The 17,504-nt window shown below is 40.4% G+C and overlaps 1 protein-coding gene across 1 annotated transcript in view; it reads left to right on the forward strand.

The window, feature by feature from the left end:
* LOC130095206 (exportin-5-like) overlaps positions 1-17,504 on the forward strand; it is a 45,255-nt gene that overhangs the window by 10,924 nt on the left and 16,827 nt on the right. The window contains exons 7-19 of the mRNA XM_056261895.1: positions 2,774-2,959; positions 9,193-9,269; positions 9,549-9,578; positions 9,681-9,774; positions 9,859-9,942; positions 10,044-10,169; positions 10,259-10,349; positions 12,281-12,409; positions 14,390-14,463; positions 14,552-14,707; positions 16,841-16,882; positions 16,965-17,054; positions 17,297-17,496. Of these exons, the coding sequence (XP_056117870.1) occupies positions 2,774-2,959; positions 9,193-9,269; positions 9,549-9,578; positions 9,681-9,774; positions 9,859-9,942; positions 10,044-10,169; positions 10,259-10,349; positions 12,281-12,409; positions 14,390-14,463; positions 14,552-14,707; positions 16,841-16,882; positions 16,965-17,054; positions 17,297-17,496 (1,379 nt within the window). The remainder of the gene's footprint in view (positions 1-2,773; positions 2,960-9,192; positions 9,270-9,548; positions 9,579-9,680; positions 9,775-9,858; positions 9,943-10,043; positions 10,170-10,258; positions 10,350-12,280; positions 12,410-14,389; positions 14,464-14,551; positions 14,708-16,840; positions 16,883-16,964; positions 17,055-17,296; positions 17,497-17,504) is intronic.

Raw genomic sequence — 17,504 nt, forward strand, 5'->3', positions numbered from 1 at the left:
CGGCCAGTTCAACCTCGTAAAAATCAGGTTGTGTGTAAGTCACGTGCCTGCTCACGAGTGCTCACTCTTACTAACAGACACACGAACAGACACGCTGTCCCCGGCGCTGCTCGCGCGTCACAGTGTGTTCATAAAGCGCTCCCCGTTCACAGTAACCGGGTCGTCTCATTCAAAACAGCCAGTTGTTGCTGTTAGCGAGCCGCCGCACATGAATACTCATGAGTCAGGCTGCGAATGTAAGTTACGTGCTCGCCCCAGTGCGCTCACGCTTACTAATAAACGCCTCGCCTCCTGCGCCGCGCACTCGCTACTAGGGCTGGGCGATAAAACAATAACGATATGTATCGCGATAGACACGTGATCGATATCAATAAAAAATGTGTTCAATAAAACGTTCGATATTTTTTTCTTCGTTGGAAGAAACCACAGGTTGCGAAGCAAGTTTGGTTGCATTAACAAGGCACTCGCTCTCTGGTAACCTAGCAAAGTAGGGAGTGACACGCTAACAGGCAATCATGTAACGTGTCAGTTTGGTTGCACCATATCGTTGTCTCGTGCTGCTGGGTTCCTCTTCAGTAACCGGCGATTGATAAGCAGAAAATGAGTGCCCTTCATCTGCATGCCATGCAGGCTAGAATTGCGAAACATTATTGGATAATTCGCTCTATTCGCGTTTGATGTGAACACAGCATAATGACCAGGCTGCGATGTCAAGATTGCAATGCTGGAGTGTGTGTGTGTGCGCGCGCGCGCGAGAGAGAGAGACACGCGGGCGCGATCGAACAGTGGAGACATAAAAACATACTCCGTCATTTTGTTAATACAGGACATTATTCAGTCTGCAAAGTGTTTACTTATATTTGTGTAGGCCTATACTTGCAATAAAACACAACATTGTGCTTTTTTCACACTATATTTCTTGTCAAACTGTAACCTACAACTGTACACACCGTTTTAAAACCAAAACATATTTATCCAACCCCTTTTTAAAACAGTCTGTGTGTTCCATCTTTTGGACATTCATCATATCGCGTTGGTTTTCATTTCTTGTCCTCAAAACAGAGCACTAATCTGTTTATTTTTAAGTTACACATTGATTAAAAAAGAAAATGAAATGTGTTGGTAGTATTATTTTATATGGAAATCAATTATTTACAATTCTGATGAGAAGAAAGTTAGGGTTAATTAAAATTAAGGAAAACAAATATATTGATCTGAAATATAGCAAATTAATTTTAAATTCATTCAGGTAAAATTACCAAACATATCTCATATCTATCTTTATATTAGTTTAATTAATAAACCAATTATATAAAACTATTATCAGTGCACTATAAATAAACTGGTTCTATGCCTTTATTAAAAAAACTTATTTAAAAAATACAAGGCTTAAGACATTTATAAAAATTCCTTCTATATTTATGTTTTGATTTTCACTCCATTGTACCGAAATCGTACAGAACCGTGATGTCTAAAAAAAAAATCAAGCAGGGGGCACGTACGATCACAAACCCCCACCACCCACGTCCCGCCGCGCCACTGTCACCTTTTTTACTCTGAGGAGTTTGCAGGTCTGATTGTGAATTTAGACTTATGTTTACATTTTAATTATTTGAGTTTTCCATGGTTGTGTTGACATTTCTGTCTTGGGATTGTAATCAGAGGAAGGTTAAGTTTAAAATAAAAATGTTTAAATGTAATATATTTTTTCTCCTGGTCCTTATTTTAAATGGGTCATAAAAAAAATCAATAATTATTGATATCGACCGATATGAAACACTGATATCGTGATACAGTTTTCAGCCATATCGCCCAGCCCTACTCGCTACATTCCCTTTAGCACATCTAGTGGATGCAAAACGCAAACCCAGTCAAACGTTTGACTGCAGTATCTTATGCGCCTTATAATCCGGTGCGCCCTATATATGAAAAATGTTCTAAAATAGGTCATTCATTGAAGGTGCGCCTTATAATCCGGTGCGCCCTATATATGAAAAATGTTCTAAAATAGGTCATTCATTGAAGGTGCGCCTTATAAAAGTGCGGAAAATACGGTATGGTGTTCCTAATAATCCTTTAGGTGAGTGTGTATATATATATATATATATATATATATATATATATATTTTTTTTTTTTTATTCCCTTCAATTTGGCGTTGATTATCACTGCTAAGGGACCAGCGAGGAGCCTGTTATTTTCACAGATAGAAGTCTTCTAATGGTAGCGTTCTGCTCTAAAAATGAGTTTTTGATTCTGTTGGTTACAGAGCTAGGGCTAGTAGAATTTTCTTTTCATGCATTTTGAGAAATGAACAGAGGTAAAATTAGAATAACAAATTATAAAAAATAAACAGTATTGTACAGTAATTATGTTTATGATTGATGTGTTCTCAAATTCTTGGGTTACAGGAATAATTTATTTAACGGATTTTGCAATATTACCATTTTGAGTTCATCAGATATGCACCAAATGGCTCTGATAACATTAAGACTAATATTTAAAAGCATTTAATGGGTTTTAGCAATTAATCAAGCTGTTCTCGGGTAATGAATAGATCCTTTATGGCATCTTTCCATCAAATGTGTTTGAGACTGTCATGCTTGGCCCCATAATTGCTTTTTGCAGTTATTGTATTTAGGTTATTTTAAAATTAATTTTTTAATTTTTAATGCTTTCTACAGTTTCTTAATGTAATCTATCTGCTCTACATTCACCATCTAGTAGCGTATTTGTCTGATGAAATTACCTCTGATTTTTGTCTTTTAATCCCAGACAAAAGCTCACTGGCGAGTTGGTGTGGCCACTCTCAACACTCTGGCTGGCTACATTGATTGGGTTGCTCTGAGCCACATCACCAATGAAAACTGCCGTCTTTTGGAGATCTTGTGCCTGTTGCTTAGCGAACCCGAACTTCAGTTGGAGGCTGCAGAGTGTCTGCTAATTGCCATTAGTAGGAAAGTGAGTGACTGCTGCATTTACATTATACTACTTTCTCTTTTCAGCTGCTTTTCTGAAATAACATTTTCCACATTTATTTATTTATATTTATTTATTCAAAATGCAATACAATCAAGAAACTGTCATTTGTTAATTCTCTCTAAAACCTTTATTTAACTGACAAAAGTACAGAGAAATGATTTTCAAAGTTTGCACTGACCAATTTTTGTGTTTTGTAAATAGGGTTAGGGTTAGGGTCATGCTTCCTCTGCTGTGGGACTCCACTGCACCTTGTCGGGCTGGCCTTTCTTTGTTAGGTCTGTGAGGGGAGAGGCCAAAGAGGAAAAGCCCAGTATAAAACAGCGATAGTATAGCCTGGTTACCTCAGTTGTAACTGAGTTATGGTCTGGCAAAGCGTCATGGACAAATCATTTCCAGAGGGGCGTCACCAACGGACATCGCGGATAGACCTAAAACAAATCAGAGCGATGAAGGAGATGATGTATGCAGAGCGGTGGAGAAACATCTCCGAGTGTTTTGCTCGGTTTTTAACAAAAAGGAAACGTTCAAATCGCTTAAAACAGACGCGATAGCTGATTCGAACGAGTGATGTTCGACGGCGGCATCCATCTTTGTAATGTAGGCTACAAAATTCTGCTTTAAAATCCCAGCGCTGTCGTCATCGTGTAAAGCCCGCCCCAACGTTTCTGGTTGGTGCCTCGATTTCGACGGATTGGAAATGGGCTTGAATGAGCTCTTTGCCAGACTAACTTTCAGAGCAAATCTAAATTTGCCAGAAGTTGTCTGGGTTTTCCCAGGCTAGCGATAGTACCCTGCCAACCCCAGAAATGCATGTCCCTGTTTCTTGGAAATGGGCCAGGGGAATTCATGGATTGCTTTTCCTCCTCTTGTTCATCCTTCTCTGCTAGTAGGACCATGGCGTTGGAGGCTGCGTCTCAATGCTTCAAGAGGTTAACACGATAAATCTGCTCTGGCCTTCGTCTCCCGGATTGGCGTAAACAGTAGTTCACAGGTCCGACCCGCTCCATGACAGTGTAGGGACCTTTCCAGGAGGCAAGAAACTGCAGGCAGTGTCAGGTATCAAGACTCACGAGGTTGCGCAGGCACCCGGTCATACAGGGCACACTGGGACTCGAGCTAATGTTCCTGTACCCGAGGCATTACTTTGCTCAATGACGGAGCGATAGGGAGAGGGCTGTTGCTCCCAGGCTGCTTTGGCGATGTCCAGAAGGCCTCTGGGTTGGCGTCCAAAGAGCAATTCAAAGGGGGTGAAACCAGTGGAAGCCTGGTGTACTTCCCTGATTTTAAAAAAGCACATATGGCAGCATCTGCTCCCAATCGCGCCCATCCTGACTGACCATCCTGTTCAGCATCTGCTTTAACATCCTATTTAACTGCTCCACTGAACCACCAGTCTGTGGATGGTAGACTGAGTTTTGAAGACATTTCACCTTTAGCAATTTGCAGAGGTCGGCCATTATCTGGGAGACGAAGGGAGTCCCTTGATCAGTTAGGATATCTGTAGGAATCCTCAGCCGGCTACACAACAGGAAGAGTTATTGGGCGATGACTGCTGCTGTAGCTCTTCTGAGGGGGATGTGCCTCTGGGTAGTAGGTGGTATGGTCAACAATTACTAGAATATGCTTGTGACCCCGAGCTGACTTGGGCAGCGCCCCTATGAGTTCCATCCCAATACATGTGAACGGCACGTCAATAACAGGATACACTCGCCAGGCTCACCGGCTTGGAGTTGCCATCCGCAACACGTCGCACCCCTCCGGACAGACAGAACAGTTCTCCCCCCGGAATCTCTGGTGAAAGACTCTACTGCCTCCACTAAATCATTCAGGGTCCGTGGGTTGGTGAGACCATCTGTGCGGCGATGAGGGCGAGGCAAAGTACGTAACAGCCGGTTCACAGGGACTCTCTCTACCACTTCCTGGCTTGGTCGGGCAGTGGCCAAAGTTTGACCATTCAGGCAAGCTGGGCAGCCTGGACACGTAAGGAGACCCTGGGTTCAAAGTTCCACTCGTGCACTTTCTGAGCTGATCACACCAGAGATAGTCCTACCCGGGCGAGGATCTCCCTCTTCAGTGTGTCATGGTCTGCGGCATCCTCGAGGGGTAGGGAATAATATACTCACTGAGCCTCACCAGTCAACAGCGGGTCCAGCAGACGTACCCACTCACGGCGGCCCCATTCTTCTCGAGCCGCAACAACCTCAAGTGGTGAAGATAAGCTTCCACGCCATCCTGGTCTGTCATCTTCGGGAGAATTTGCAGTGCTGAAGCTCTTGGCTCGAGTGGTGTAATCCAGGCGGTGGTCTCTGTTGTTAGCCGCACAAGCTCCCCATCCACTTGATTTTGGCCAGAAACCAACTGTTCTGCCGCACAGAGACCTCAGCAAGGTGCTGGAAGCTGCCTCTCGCTGTTCTGCTGCCCGCATTCTCCACCAGCGTAGTGGGGCTTGGGGAAAAAGGAGAGCAAACATCTAAGTTGTTAAAACCGGAGTGTGCGTTTATTTCTTGTGCAACAGTGAGGATGAAAAGAGTGTTGGTGCTCTTGTGCTTCTGTTGTGAGTGTGCTGGAGAAAGTGGAGTGAAGATAGCAAACTTCATCCAGACAGCAGGGAGTTGGTTCCTTCTCAATCACTCTGTAAGAGAAAAGGGTAAACGGAAGGCAAACAGAGTGGGTGTGGGGTGAGAGTCTGGACTTTTCAAACCTGCAGTAAAATGCATTCAAAGCCTCAAGGCCCTGATATACTTCACGCTAAATTGAAGAACAAACTGATGTGACCTTTTGAACAAAATTTCCGGAAAAGTTCGCTTTGGCTGGTAAAAACCTTTGTACGACCATTGGTACGTGGCGATTACATAATAGGTAAGTGTGCGCAAAGCGTCTGCCTCCTTTCACGCGGAAATCTTTTCTGCTTCATTTCTTCTGTTCAGTCCGTCATGGTCAGACTTGCTGTATTCTCAATGTTGTTGTGTGTTTATTAGGGTTAGGTGTCGAGTTTGATACTTTTTAGGCACCGACTGAATTGCCTCGAAACCATTGAGTATCAAAATCTCTTGTCGTTCGGTACCAAATTTCGATACCTAAGGGGTTTATCCCCTCAACGTCAGTGAGTCCTTTTGATTCATATTCTCTAAGCTTTTCACTTTTCATATATGTCATGTCACTAGTTTGTGTATGTTGTGTCAGAGTAGTATGTTTTGCATGTGTAGACACATTAGAGAAGTTTCTTACGGAGTTCTTCATAATCAGAAAACAATCTATGTACCAGTGTCAGTTCTGGCCCAGTTCTGATGTTGACTCGACAGGATCATGTATTGGATAAGGTATTGGTGGGTGTGAGAGTTCTCAATGTTGGATGCATGTCTTTAAACTTATGTGAATTTACTACAGTACATGCTTGCTGTATAGAATTCACACTCTTTTGTAATAACTATTTGCTCATAGCCTCAAGCTCAAGCAAAGACTCACTTGACATGAAAGTGTCAAGTGTACTCAAAACATCCCTCACTGTCCTCCAGATCCAGTTCCTATGTGTCTTTCCCTGGTATCTGCCAGTTGACCATGACAATGCAATAAAGTTCATCAGCAGGTAAGGTTACTAAGTCTTTCTTGATGTCCCACACCAGCCGCTTCCTAGCACGATCCGGCATGATGTTGCTCTCTGATGTCCCTCTGGACCCTGGATGCAGCCTCAACCTCTCGATGCAGATCGCTTGGCACTCGCCTTGTGTCTCATCGCCCATGAACGCAGTGGCCTCTAGCCCCAATGCCCCCTGGTCCCAACTTTTTTGAGATGCTTGGATTAATAAAGGAGAGTGAGACAAGAGTGTGTCTTCAGTAAAAACAGAGGACTGCTTGACTGAACACACACTATTGTCTCTCTCTCTCCTTTATCTACTAAAGGCACATTATTATCTGTTGAGTTGACCCCAGAGTAAGGTCTGCAACACTTGCATAGACTGAGATGCTCCTTTTACACTCGATCACGACACCCTCACATGACCAATTCACCTGATAATTGTGGACTGTTTCAAAACAGTTTAACTAGGATATTATTTGAGCTTTTCACTTTTATTTGGCCTCTGTCCCACCTTTTTTTGGTGTGTAGCAGCCATCAAAATGTACAAAATACACTTAAATTGATCAGTGAAAACTTTGAAAATATTTTTTTTATACTTTTGTCAGTTAAATAAAGGTTAAAGTCCCACTCCGATCATATTTTGAGCTATTTTTAAACATTCCCAGTGGTCTTTAAATTATGATTATGCCATTTTTAGCCAAAATCACAAAACCTGTGCCGTTTTCTGGGACTTCGCTTCAGCAGAGCGGCAGTAGCTCGTTAGCAATTCGCCTCTGCGTTGTGGGCGGAGCCGTTGGCACGGAGACGACCCTCCCCCTGCCCGTTGCTGAGAGCTCTGTCTCTCCCGCTAGCTTACACCCCCATTACCGGTGGGGCAACAGTATTATATACACGTTAATTATTATTATCCGAAGTTAATCAAAGTTATCACCGATCACCGATCATTATTTCACTCCAAGACGTCGCGTGTGGAGACGCCCAGTGGAGTTACTACGTCACAACTCCAGTCTATTTTAGCTGGCATCTTAGCGTCTGCTACTGATTCACAGCCATTTGAATGTAGAAATACTCAGAAATACAACTTTGAGCTTATTTTTCTCAAGATATGTCCTCTAACATCAGAAAAATGCCACAAGAACATGTTAACACCTAGAAAAACATTATTTTCATCGGAGTGGGTCTTTAAAGAGAATTAACAAAATCACAGATTCTTGATTTTATTGCATTTTACAAAATGTCACAACTTTTCTGGATTTGGGGTTGTATTTATGCTGTAACTCTTTGCTGTCTAGTACACTAACACTTTTGACTTGCATACATGACATTGGAAAGTGTGAAATGTAGCTTTTCAGAAAATGTACAATAAGACTCTAATAAGCCCATATACCAAACAAGTCCACTTGCTTTTTTTCTGTACTTGAGTTATTATCTATTAATTATTGTATTTGAACTGATCTAAGTAATTTTGCAAGTACATGTCAGCTTATTCTAACTCTAACCCTACCAGTGTACTAATACTCTACTAACACTCTAATGAGAGTTAGTAAACATGTAGGTGTAACGTTACTTATAGTCAACAGAATGTGTTAAAAGGACCGTTAAAATAAAGTGAAACCGGAAACTTTAGTTATGTGAGGCAAAAATGTTATAATCAACCTTAACTGGAAAAATCGTTGTGAAGGCTGACTTAAATAGGTTGTAAAAAGGCATATATAGCTGTACTGATGTTTTTGGAAGAACTTGCTAATGGTGGAAAATGGACTACTAATAAATAGCAGCAGGGCTTGAGATTAACAGTCATTAAATGAGGATTTTTTTGATAGGAGAGACCACCTAGATGGGGCTTCATTAACTAGTAGTTCTATCATCAGGCATGCATAAAACAAAATACAATGCAAGATACACTATACAAGACAATAATAATCATCATACACACAATGTCCTGGGATGCACGTTCATTTACAGCTCAGTTCGTCTATAATTAATGCAGGAAAGTCTATTTTATGTGTCTTTCCTTTGACCTGACTCAAAATGACTGTGCATACTTTTAAGTCGTAACATCATGGCAACTAGAGGCCTGGTTCTATTACTTTGTGGGTTGTGCAGACACCTTAGCACCTTGTTTTGTGTTTGGTGAGGGTTTTTTAAAGATTATTTGTTCAATATAACAGATACTCACGTCTGATTTGTCTCAGTCGTTACAGTGCTAAATTTAGTTATTTTTCCCTGCTTATTGCCCTTAAACAGTCAAATACACACAAAATGTTAAAATGCCGGTCTTGACGAGTATTCACGCAAACACCGTCAGTTGTTTTAAGTGAACGTAAACAGTTGAGAGAGAAAATGCATGCGTAACAGTATAATAGATCTGTGTGTCAGGTCAAATTATGAGATAATAAAATATCTATATGGCAGTTTCTCTGCATGGTGGCAATGTTGTGGCCAGAGAAAATGCTGAGTAGCTAGTAACTTTGGAAAACCACTAGCCACATTGGTTGGTGAGCAAAAAACGTTAATGTCAAGCCCTGACTAGCACCACTATGTTGTGTGAAGTTAATTGTAGTGCTTTTTAGTGTCAAGAGTTGAAGTGATCAGTTGAAGTGTTTTTGATTGAGCAACTTCTGTACTTCCACAGGGAAAGTTAGAGGAGAGAAAGCCATTTATGTTGCTCTTTGATGAAGTCGCCATGAACTATATCCTGTCTGCTGCACAGTAAGTACACGTCTAAGCTTATTCTTAATCAGGGTTCTCCAAATCTGGCCTTGAAGGGCCACTGTCTTGCAGAGTTTAGCTCAAACCCTGATCAAACTCGCCTGACATTTTTTAGTAGCTTTGAAGACCTTGATTAGGTTGTTCATGTGTGTTTGATTAGTTGAAACTAAACTGTAGGACAGTGGCCCTGCAGGAACAGATCTGAGGAACCCTGCTCTAAATGACTTGGATACTGTTCGAATGACTGCAAAATGCTGTTTGGATTTTATTTTAATATAGGTCGGCAGACGGTGCAGCTCTGTGTAACCAGTGAGTTTACATTTTTCTCTTAAAAACCAACACAGGCTTAATTTAGAACAACCGAGTTCACTCCTGTTAGTTTTAACCAAAACTGTCCATCGTCCAATTCAGATCATCGGGTGCCGTCGTGGAAAGAAGATACACCTTTTTGAAGAGGCTGTGTCAGGTTCTCTGTGCCCTGGGTAGCCAAATCTGCTCTCTAGTGGTGAGGTGATCGTATGAGCATCACTGTTGTGTATCATTTATCCTTTTTTCCATTTATGCAGAAGATTTTTATTTTTCTCTTCAGGGTTCAGATGTTGAAGTACAAGTTCCTGTTAACCTGAATAAATACATGGAAGCTCTTCTTGCTTTCACTACTCATCCCAGCCAGGTTGAACTGCATTATTGCTACTCAGTGAAACTCATTGGTCAACCAAGAATTGTTACTAAATATTGCATATTTAATCATGTATTTGATATTATTCAAAACAGTTTTTGAGGTCTTCCACGCAAATGACCTGGGGAAACTTATTCCGACATGAAGTTTTATCGAAGGATCCTGTAATTTGCCAAATGACCATCAAATATTTAAGATCAGCAAGGATCAATCTTGTGAAAGTAAGTGCTGTGTATCCCAGACACAGAGCAGTTTTGAGTAATTGCTATCATACTTAATCATACTTAATTGCTCTGTTTGCCTTTTACAGACTGGATTTCCCTCCAAGAATGATTGTCCAGGTTGTGAATTCTCCAGAGTGGACTTTGATAGTGATGAAGATTTCAACTGCTGCTTTAATTGTGAGTTATTATTGGTTAGTAACTAGTTTACTAGTAACTAATAATTTTCCCAATCATTGACAATCAAATGCACAGATGATATTATTAACCCAGCAGTTGATATGTCGATCTAAAAGTTGCAGAATCAAGTCCAGTCACCTTTATTTTTTTGGCGCTTTATATAATACGGATTGTTTCAAAGCAGCTTTACAGTGATCAATAGGAAAATTATTCAATGATACAAACTAGGGCTGCACGATTTGGGGAAAATGTCATATTTAGATTAATGAGGTCAATATTGCGATTGCGATATAATAAACAAATGGTTTCATGAGTCAACTTGCTTGGTTCTAAAGTAAAATGCACACACAGATTAGTGATCATTCTGTGTATTAATGTGTATTTCTCAACTCAAACTAGCAACAACAACTAAATGATTGATAACACCTATAATGATCAATAAACCATTGATGTCTGGATAAAAATGACGACACCCCCCACATTTTAAACGTTAATTATAGCCATCCAACATTACAGTGATTCCATCAATACAATTGAAAGCTATCAACTTTTAAAATATTTATTAGGCTTAAAAAAATAATAATAACAGCTTTTAAATTAAGTGAACTTCAAACAATCCTCACATAAACCCATAATAAATGCCATATTTACCTGTGCCCTTCCTGTCTTAACAGGTAGGATTGAGGATTTATATACAGATTTATATACAGAAATTGAATAAAGTTATCAAACAGTCTGCGCTGCATGAATTATAAATTATATATATAGACTAATCCTTATTAAACCCACAAAACTTCTTTAGTCAAGAGCAGTGAGTAATTTTCTGTTCCCTTTGTTCTTTGATTAACTTTACTGACGGAACGCTTTATTCGCTGCTGGCCCTTTAAGAGCAGCCGTTGCCGAGACGCGGATCTCACACGCGCCTCATTCTCTCACAAGCACAACTCTTTTTGTCCATCATAAGACTGCTCTTATGTTATGAAGATAATCGCCAAACAACATTTTGGCATAATTGTGTGTGTTATTGTTCGTTCAAGCTCGAAAGAGAACTGTATTCTGGCACCCGGTCTGTGCATGCGCATTATACTGGCGCGCGTTATTCTGTGAGTCACATTCAGGACATTCACAGGCAGCGCGCTCTCTTTTGACTTCTTGTCGTGCAAAATAGTTTCAAGGCATTTGCACGAATAAGAGCGGGATCATGTAACACTAGTCAAAGGATGACAAAAAAGAAGAGATGCTGTGTTCATATAAAATCGCGGCATTTTGCGTTATATAATCGCAGAGGTTTGACATCGCGATTACGATTGCGATTCGATTAATCCTGCAGCACTAATACAAACATTGCTCAAATCGTCTGTAAAGCAACTATTAAACTATTACGTAGTGTCATTGTTCAGCCGAAGTCAGTTCAATGTTGATTCAGTTTCAGTGTAAAGATCATCAATTATTAAATTAGTTCAATTTGGCTATAAAGCAGCATTAAACAGTGAAGCCATCTTCCAGCTCAGTTCTCATCAAACAGTGTCAGTGCAGTCAGATCAATCCGTAGCTTGTTTCACCACAGGGTGTGCGTGTGTGTGTGTGTGAGAGAGAGATTAAAGGTTCCAGTTATTGATTTTGTAGAGAGAAATGTTGATGGTACATTTGTGTCGTCCTGCTGACTGCAGAGGACAGGAGAGAACATGGACTTGTAGGCGGATGATAAATATGATGTGATTGAATTAGATGTAGTTAGGAAAATGAATAACAAAAAATCCCCCACCAACCAGTGCATGCCCTGTGTGATGTATAAAGTTATAGCAGAAATAAAATGGTTTGAATCTCAAAATTATCACAAAGAAAGAATATGAATACAACCTAATTGTCTTTTTTAAAGAATAATTTTTTTCCCCGGTTCGGTTTACCCCTTAACAATATTTGTTAAACAGCTTTCAGGGCTCATCAGGGGGAAGCAGTTCGTCAGGCTTGTAAAATTGTCCCGTTCGAGGCTTTTCAAATTGCAAGGGAGTGGGCGCAGTATCAGATCAACACACCTATAGATACTGGGAATACAACACGTGAGTATTGTTACTACCCTTTCTTTATGGTAGGTACTCTTTAATCTGCCAAATGGTTATGCTGTTTTTGTAAATGTGCTGCTGCTTTCTGATTTTTTGTTTTTGTTTTTTTGTCACAACTATGCTAGTGTGACGCATATTCTTCATTGCAGGGCTTAAAAACAAAAGAAAAAGAAAAATCAATCCGGTTCACTCCGAGCAGAATCAGTATTTTAACATTTCTGTTCTTGCATTTCTTCCATAATATTACAGTTCCGAAAACCAGTTAATAAAGATATTTTTTCCCCTATATTTTATACAAGAGCTTGAATAGACTTCCTACTAAAAAAACCTCGTAACTAACTGCAGTGGATCCTCAAACTGTTGGCAAAACCTCATACAGTAACTAGATAACAAATAACAGACTTTTATTAGACTCTAATTTTAAAGTTAGTAAAGAAAACTCTGTACTTATCCAGACAACCAGTTCTTTATTAACCCTTGCATTGCAAATAAGCTGAGTGTCTCCAAAATGCGTGCAGCACTTCTAAATGGAAATGCAAGCGTTAATAAAGAACTGGTTGTCTGGACAAGTACAGATTTTTTTTTTATCCAGTAAACTATGCCAATTTGAGCTCTTACTTTGACCCATCACCCTTGCCTTGTCCTACACAATTTCACTCTGTGGTCAAATTTATAAATTGTACATACACTGATCAGCCACAACATTAAAATCACAGACAGGTGAAGTGAATAACATTGATTATATTGTGTCAGTGGCACCTGTCAAGTGGTGGGATATACAGTATTAGGCAGCAAGTGAACAGTCAGTTGTTGTATTTCATGTGTTGGAAGCAGAAAAAATGGTTAAGCAAAAAGATCTTAGTGACTCTGACAAAGGTTGTACAGTGATGGTTAGACGACTGGGTCAGAGCATCTCCAAAGCAGCAAGTCCTGGTACACATTGTACGATTTTGGGCTGTCCCTGACGAAAGATGACCAATCGTAGTGATTTTCTGTGGTCGGTGGTCCTACGTCGTACAGTGAGAGAGGTTTAAAGGCGCCCTTTTCCCTAGCCAAGACTGCGACCATCTACTCTGGCGCTTCCTCCTATTTTCTTTTTTAGCGCACATAAAAACCGCAATTGCCAAAGTGCGATTCATCTTGCTGTATTTGCGATCTTTGTTTACCACTAGCACATGCTGATGACGTTTTATTATTCTATACAAACTTGTCGTAGCCTACAATTCAATAGGTGTCATAATCGAACAGTCTATATACATGTCGTACACAAGTTTATTATATCCATGTCGTACAATTTGATTTCTAATGATCTTATAGGATTGCTGAATTATGAATTTTGGGGTTTTCCCCAGTATTTAGTTGTTGGTACCTATCAAAATTGGTGCAACAAAGGACAACCGGTGAACTGGCATCAGGGTCATGGCTCATTGATGCACGAGGGGAGCATCAGAACTGGTCAAACAATCCAATCCATTGAGGCCCCACTTCGCAACTTGCAGGACTTAAAGCTTCCACTCCTAATATCTTGGTCCCAGAGAACACAGCATACACTCAGATGTCTTGTGGAGTTCATGCCTTAACACATCAGAGCTGTTTTGGCTGCATATTGCTTTTAATGTTTTGGCTGATGATCAGTGTACCTATGTCATAAAGCTTTGATTCATTGTGGAATGAGATTGAGTTTGATTTACATTACATACATACAGATTCTCATTCATGAGGCACCGCCTCATTTGTTTACAAATGTCCATGTTCATTCATTTAATTCATAGACTTAAAACACTGATGTTCACAATTGAAACACCATTATACAAATTGAGCTCCACCGATGTTGGTTACCACAGACAATAATCAACACTTCAAAATCGATACTTGTGTATTACCTTAGAACGTTCCTTTAACATGCCTTCATTTGTGTCTTGTTGTCTGTTGAAGCTAAGATGGATAAGGTTCTCTGTTCTGCTCTGTCCCCTTCAGCGGTTCAGTGGGATGCCATGACTTTCTTCACTGAAAGTGTATTTGGACAGCTCTTCAAAATCCTCGAAAAAGAGGCAAGACCATCCAATGTCTTTCATGGTGCAGCAGTGAGGGCTTTAAAGTGGATCTTGTCATTGAGACTTTTTTTCCCCACTCCTGTAGAAGCTTCCCATAGATGAGGGCATGGAGCTGCTGCAGATGGTTGTAAACTATGAGACAAGAGATCCTCTCATTCTGTCCTGTGTTCTTACCATCATATCCACTCTCTTTCCCTTCGTCAAACACCAACCTCAGTTCCTGCCTCAAGTACTCTATAAGGTGAGGGATATAATCTGCTGTTTCAAAATTGTAAAGCTCTAAGGTCTGGTCATATTTACTGTTGCACAGCAAAATTTTAGCTTACTTTAAGAGCTAATGCACCGACCCATTATACTGTTACACGTGTTTCCGTCTCAACTATTTATGTTCACTTAAAAAAATACCTGACTGTTTAGATTAAACTGGCCCAGACCGGCATTTTGACATTATTTTGTGTGTATTTGACTGTTTAAGTGCGATAATCAGTGAAAAAGAACTTTACATTTTTTTAAACAATTTAGCACTGAGTGGCGGCTTTATGTGCTCGCACTTTGGGTTTGTGTCAACTCGCTGTCGGAGAGGTGAGAGAGCTAGAAAGCACAGCTGGTATCGTGTATCTATTCTGCGTTTCAGATATTTCAGTATTGATATACACTCACCTAAAGGATTATTAGGAACCCCTGTTCAATTTCTCATTAATGCAATTATCTAATCAACCAATCACATGGCAGTTGATTCAATGCATTTAGGGGTGTGGTCCTGGTCAAGACAATCTCCTGAACTCCAAACTGAATGTCAGAATGGGAAAGAAAGGTGATTTAAGCAATTTTGAGTGTGGCATGGTTGTTGGTGCCAGACGGGCCGGTCTGAGTATTTCACAATCTGCTCAGTTACTGGGATTTTCACGCACAACCATTTCTAGGGTTTACAAAGAATGGTGTGAAAAGGGAAACACATCCAGTATGTGGCAGTCCTGTGGGCGAAAATGCCTTGTTGATGCTAGAGGTCAGAGGAGAATGGGCCGACTGATTCAAGCTCATAGAAGAGCAACTTTGACTGAAATAACCACTCGTTACAACCGAGGTATGCAGCAAAGCATTTGTGAAGCCACAACACACACAACCTTGAGGCGGATGGGCTACAACAGCAGAAGACCCCACCGGGTACCACTCATCTCCACTACAAATAGGAAAAAGAGGCTACAATTTGCAAGAGCTCACCAAAATTGGACAGTTGAAGACTGGAAAAATGTTGCCTGGTCTGATGAGTCTCGATTTCTGTTGAGACATTCAGATGGTAGAGTCAGAATTTGGCGTAAACAGAATGAGAACATGGATCCATCATGCCTTGTTCCCACTGTGCAGGCTGGTGGTGGTGGTGTAATGGTGTGGGGGATGTTTTCTTGGCACACTTTTGGCCCCTAAGTGTCAAATGGGGATCGTTTAAATGCCACGACCTACCTGAGCATTGTTACTGACCATGTCCATCCCTTTATGGCCACCATGTACCCATCCTCTGATGGCTACTTCCAGCAGGATAATGCACCATGTCACAAAGCTCGAATCATTTCAAATTGGTTTCTTGAACATGACAATGAATTCACTGTACTAAAATGGCCCCCACAGTCACCAGATCTCAACCCAATAGAGCATCTTTGGGATGTGGTGGAACGGGAGCTTCGTGCCCTTGATGTGCATCCCACAAATCTCCATCAACTGCAAGATGCTATCCTATCAATATGGGCCAACATTTCTAAAGAATGCTTTCAGCACCTTGTTGAATCAATGCCACGTAGAATTAAGGCAGTTCTGAAGGCGAAAGGGGGTCAAACACAGTATTAGTATGGTGTTCCTAATAATCCTTTAGGTGAGTGTATATCGAAAAAGCTATATATTTTTACAACACTACATTGCACTTAGTTTATTATTTCAGATGCCTTTTAAAAGGCTACTATTGAAAATTGTATATTTTATATATAAAATTCAACCCGACAAATTGGCTAGTAGGATTGACTGCATTACACACCACTGCTGAAATACACCCGCATTTGCCGGATTGGCTGGTGTTAATGTCAAGCCCCCTGCCTGTGGTCTGGTTATACACGGCTTATGATCTAGAATCAATCAATCAGTAATATGTGAGTTTGAATCTGGTTCACAACCCCCTGTATTCTCTCCCCTTCTCCCCAAGATTTTTTCTCTTCTCTCTGCTGTTATTGCCTGTTATTGCCATCTAAGTCTTATGTCATGCATTTACATATTTTTTTATCTAAATTTTAGTTTTTTTATTTATTTATAGCCTGTATGTGTTTTACTTAGTGCAATTAAAGATACGTTAAAGACCTACCAACATCAATTTTGTTTCCTTTCTAAGATATTCCCTGCCATCACTTTTGAATTGGTTGAAGAACGCAAGGTAAGGTGCCCATACTTGTAAACATATCTGCATATCATTCTCTAATCAAACACTCTTGTTGACGTTCAGTGGATGTGTTCAGGCACCTCGAACGCGAGCTGTAAAGAACGTCAGAAGACATGCCTGTTCTTCCATCATTAGGATGTGTCGAGATTATTCAGACCTTATTCTGGTATGTTAACTCATGCAGGTACAAAAAATGTTCCTCCACAATGCAAAACATGCTATTTAATAGTTGTTATGATTTGTTCTGCTCTTTGTTTTAATGCTGGAAAATGATTTTAAAAAAAAGGATAATTTTCAGTTTGGTAAAGGATGTCAGTCAGTTTGATGTCAGTCTTAAGAAATTGTGATATTAGCATTCTCTTTTGATATAAGCGCTAACTATAATAGATTATTTTCCATGCATTGCAGCCATGCTTCGACATGATGTATGAGCATGTGAAGAGGTTGTTCTCAAATGAGATGCTGCTGACACAGATGGAGAAGTGTGCTCTTATAGAAGCCCTGATACTGATCAGCAATCAGTTTAAAGACTATAACAAGCAGAAAGCTTTCCTGGAGGAACTCATGGCACCTGTTACTGCCCAGTGGCTGTCAGAGGAGATGAGGAGGTATGAAT

Source organism: Rhinichthys klamathensis, unplaced genomic scaffold (assembly GCF_029890125.1).
Source record: "Rhinichthys klamathensis goyatoka isolate OS25496 unplaced genomic scaffold, OSU_Roscu_1.1 h1tg000188l_1, whole genome shotgun sequence".
NCBI classification, from domain to species: Eukaryota; Metazoa; Chordata; class Actinopteri; order Cypriniformes; family Leuciscidae; genus Rhinichthys; species Rhinichthys klamathensis.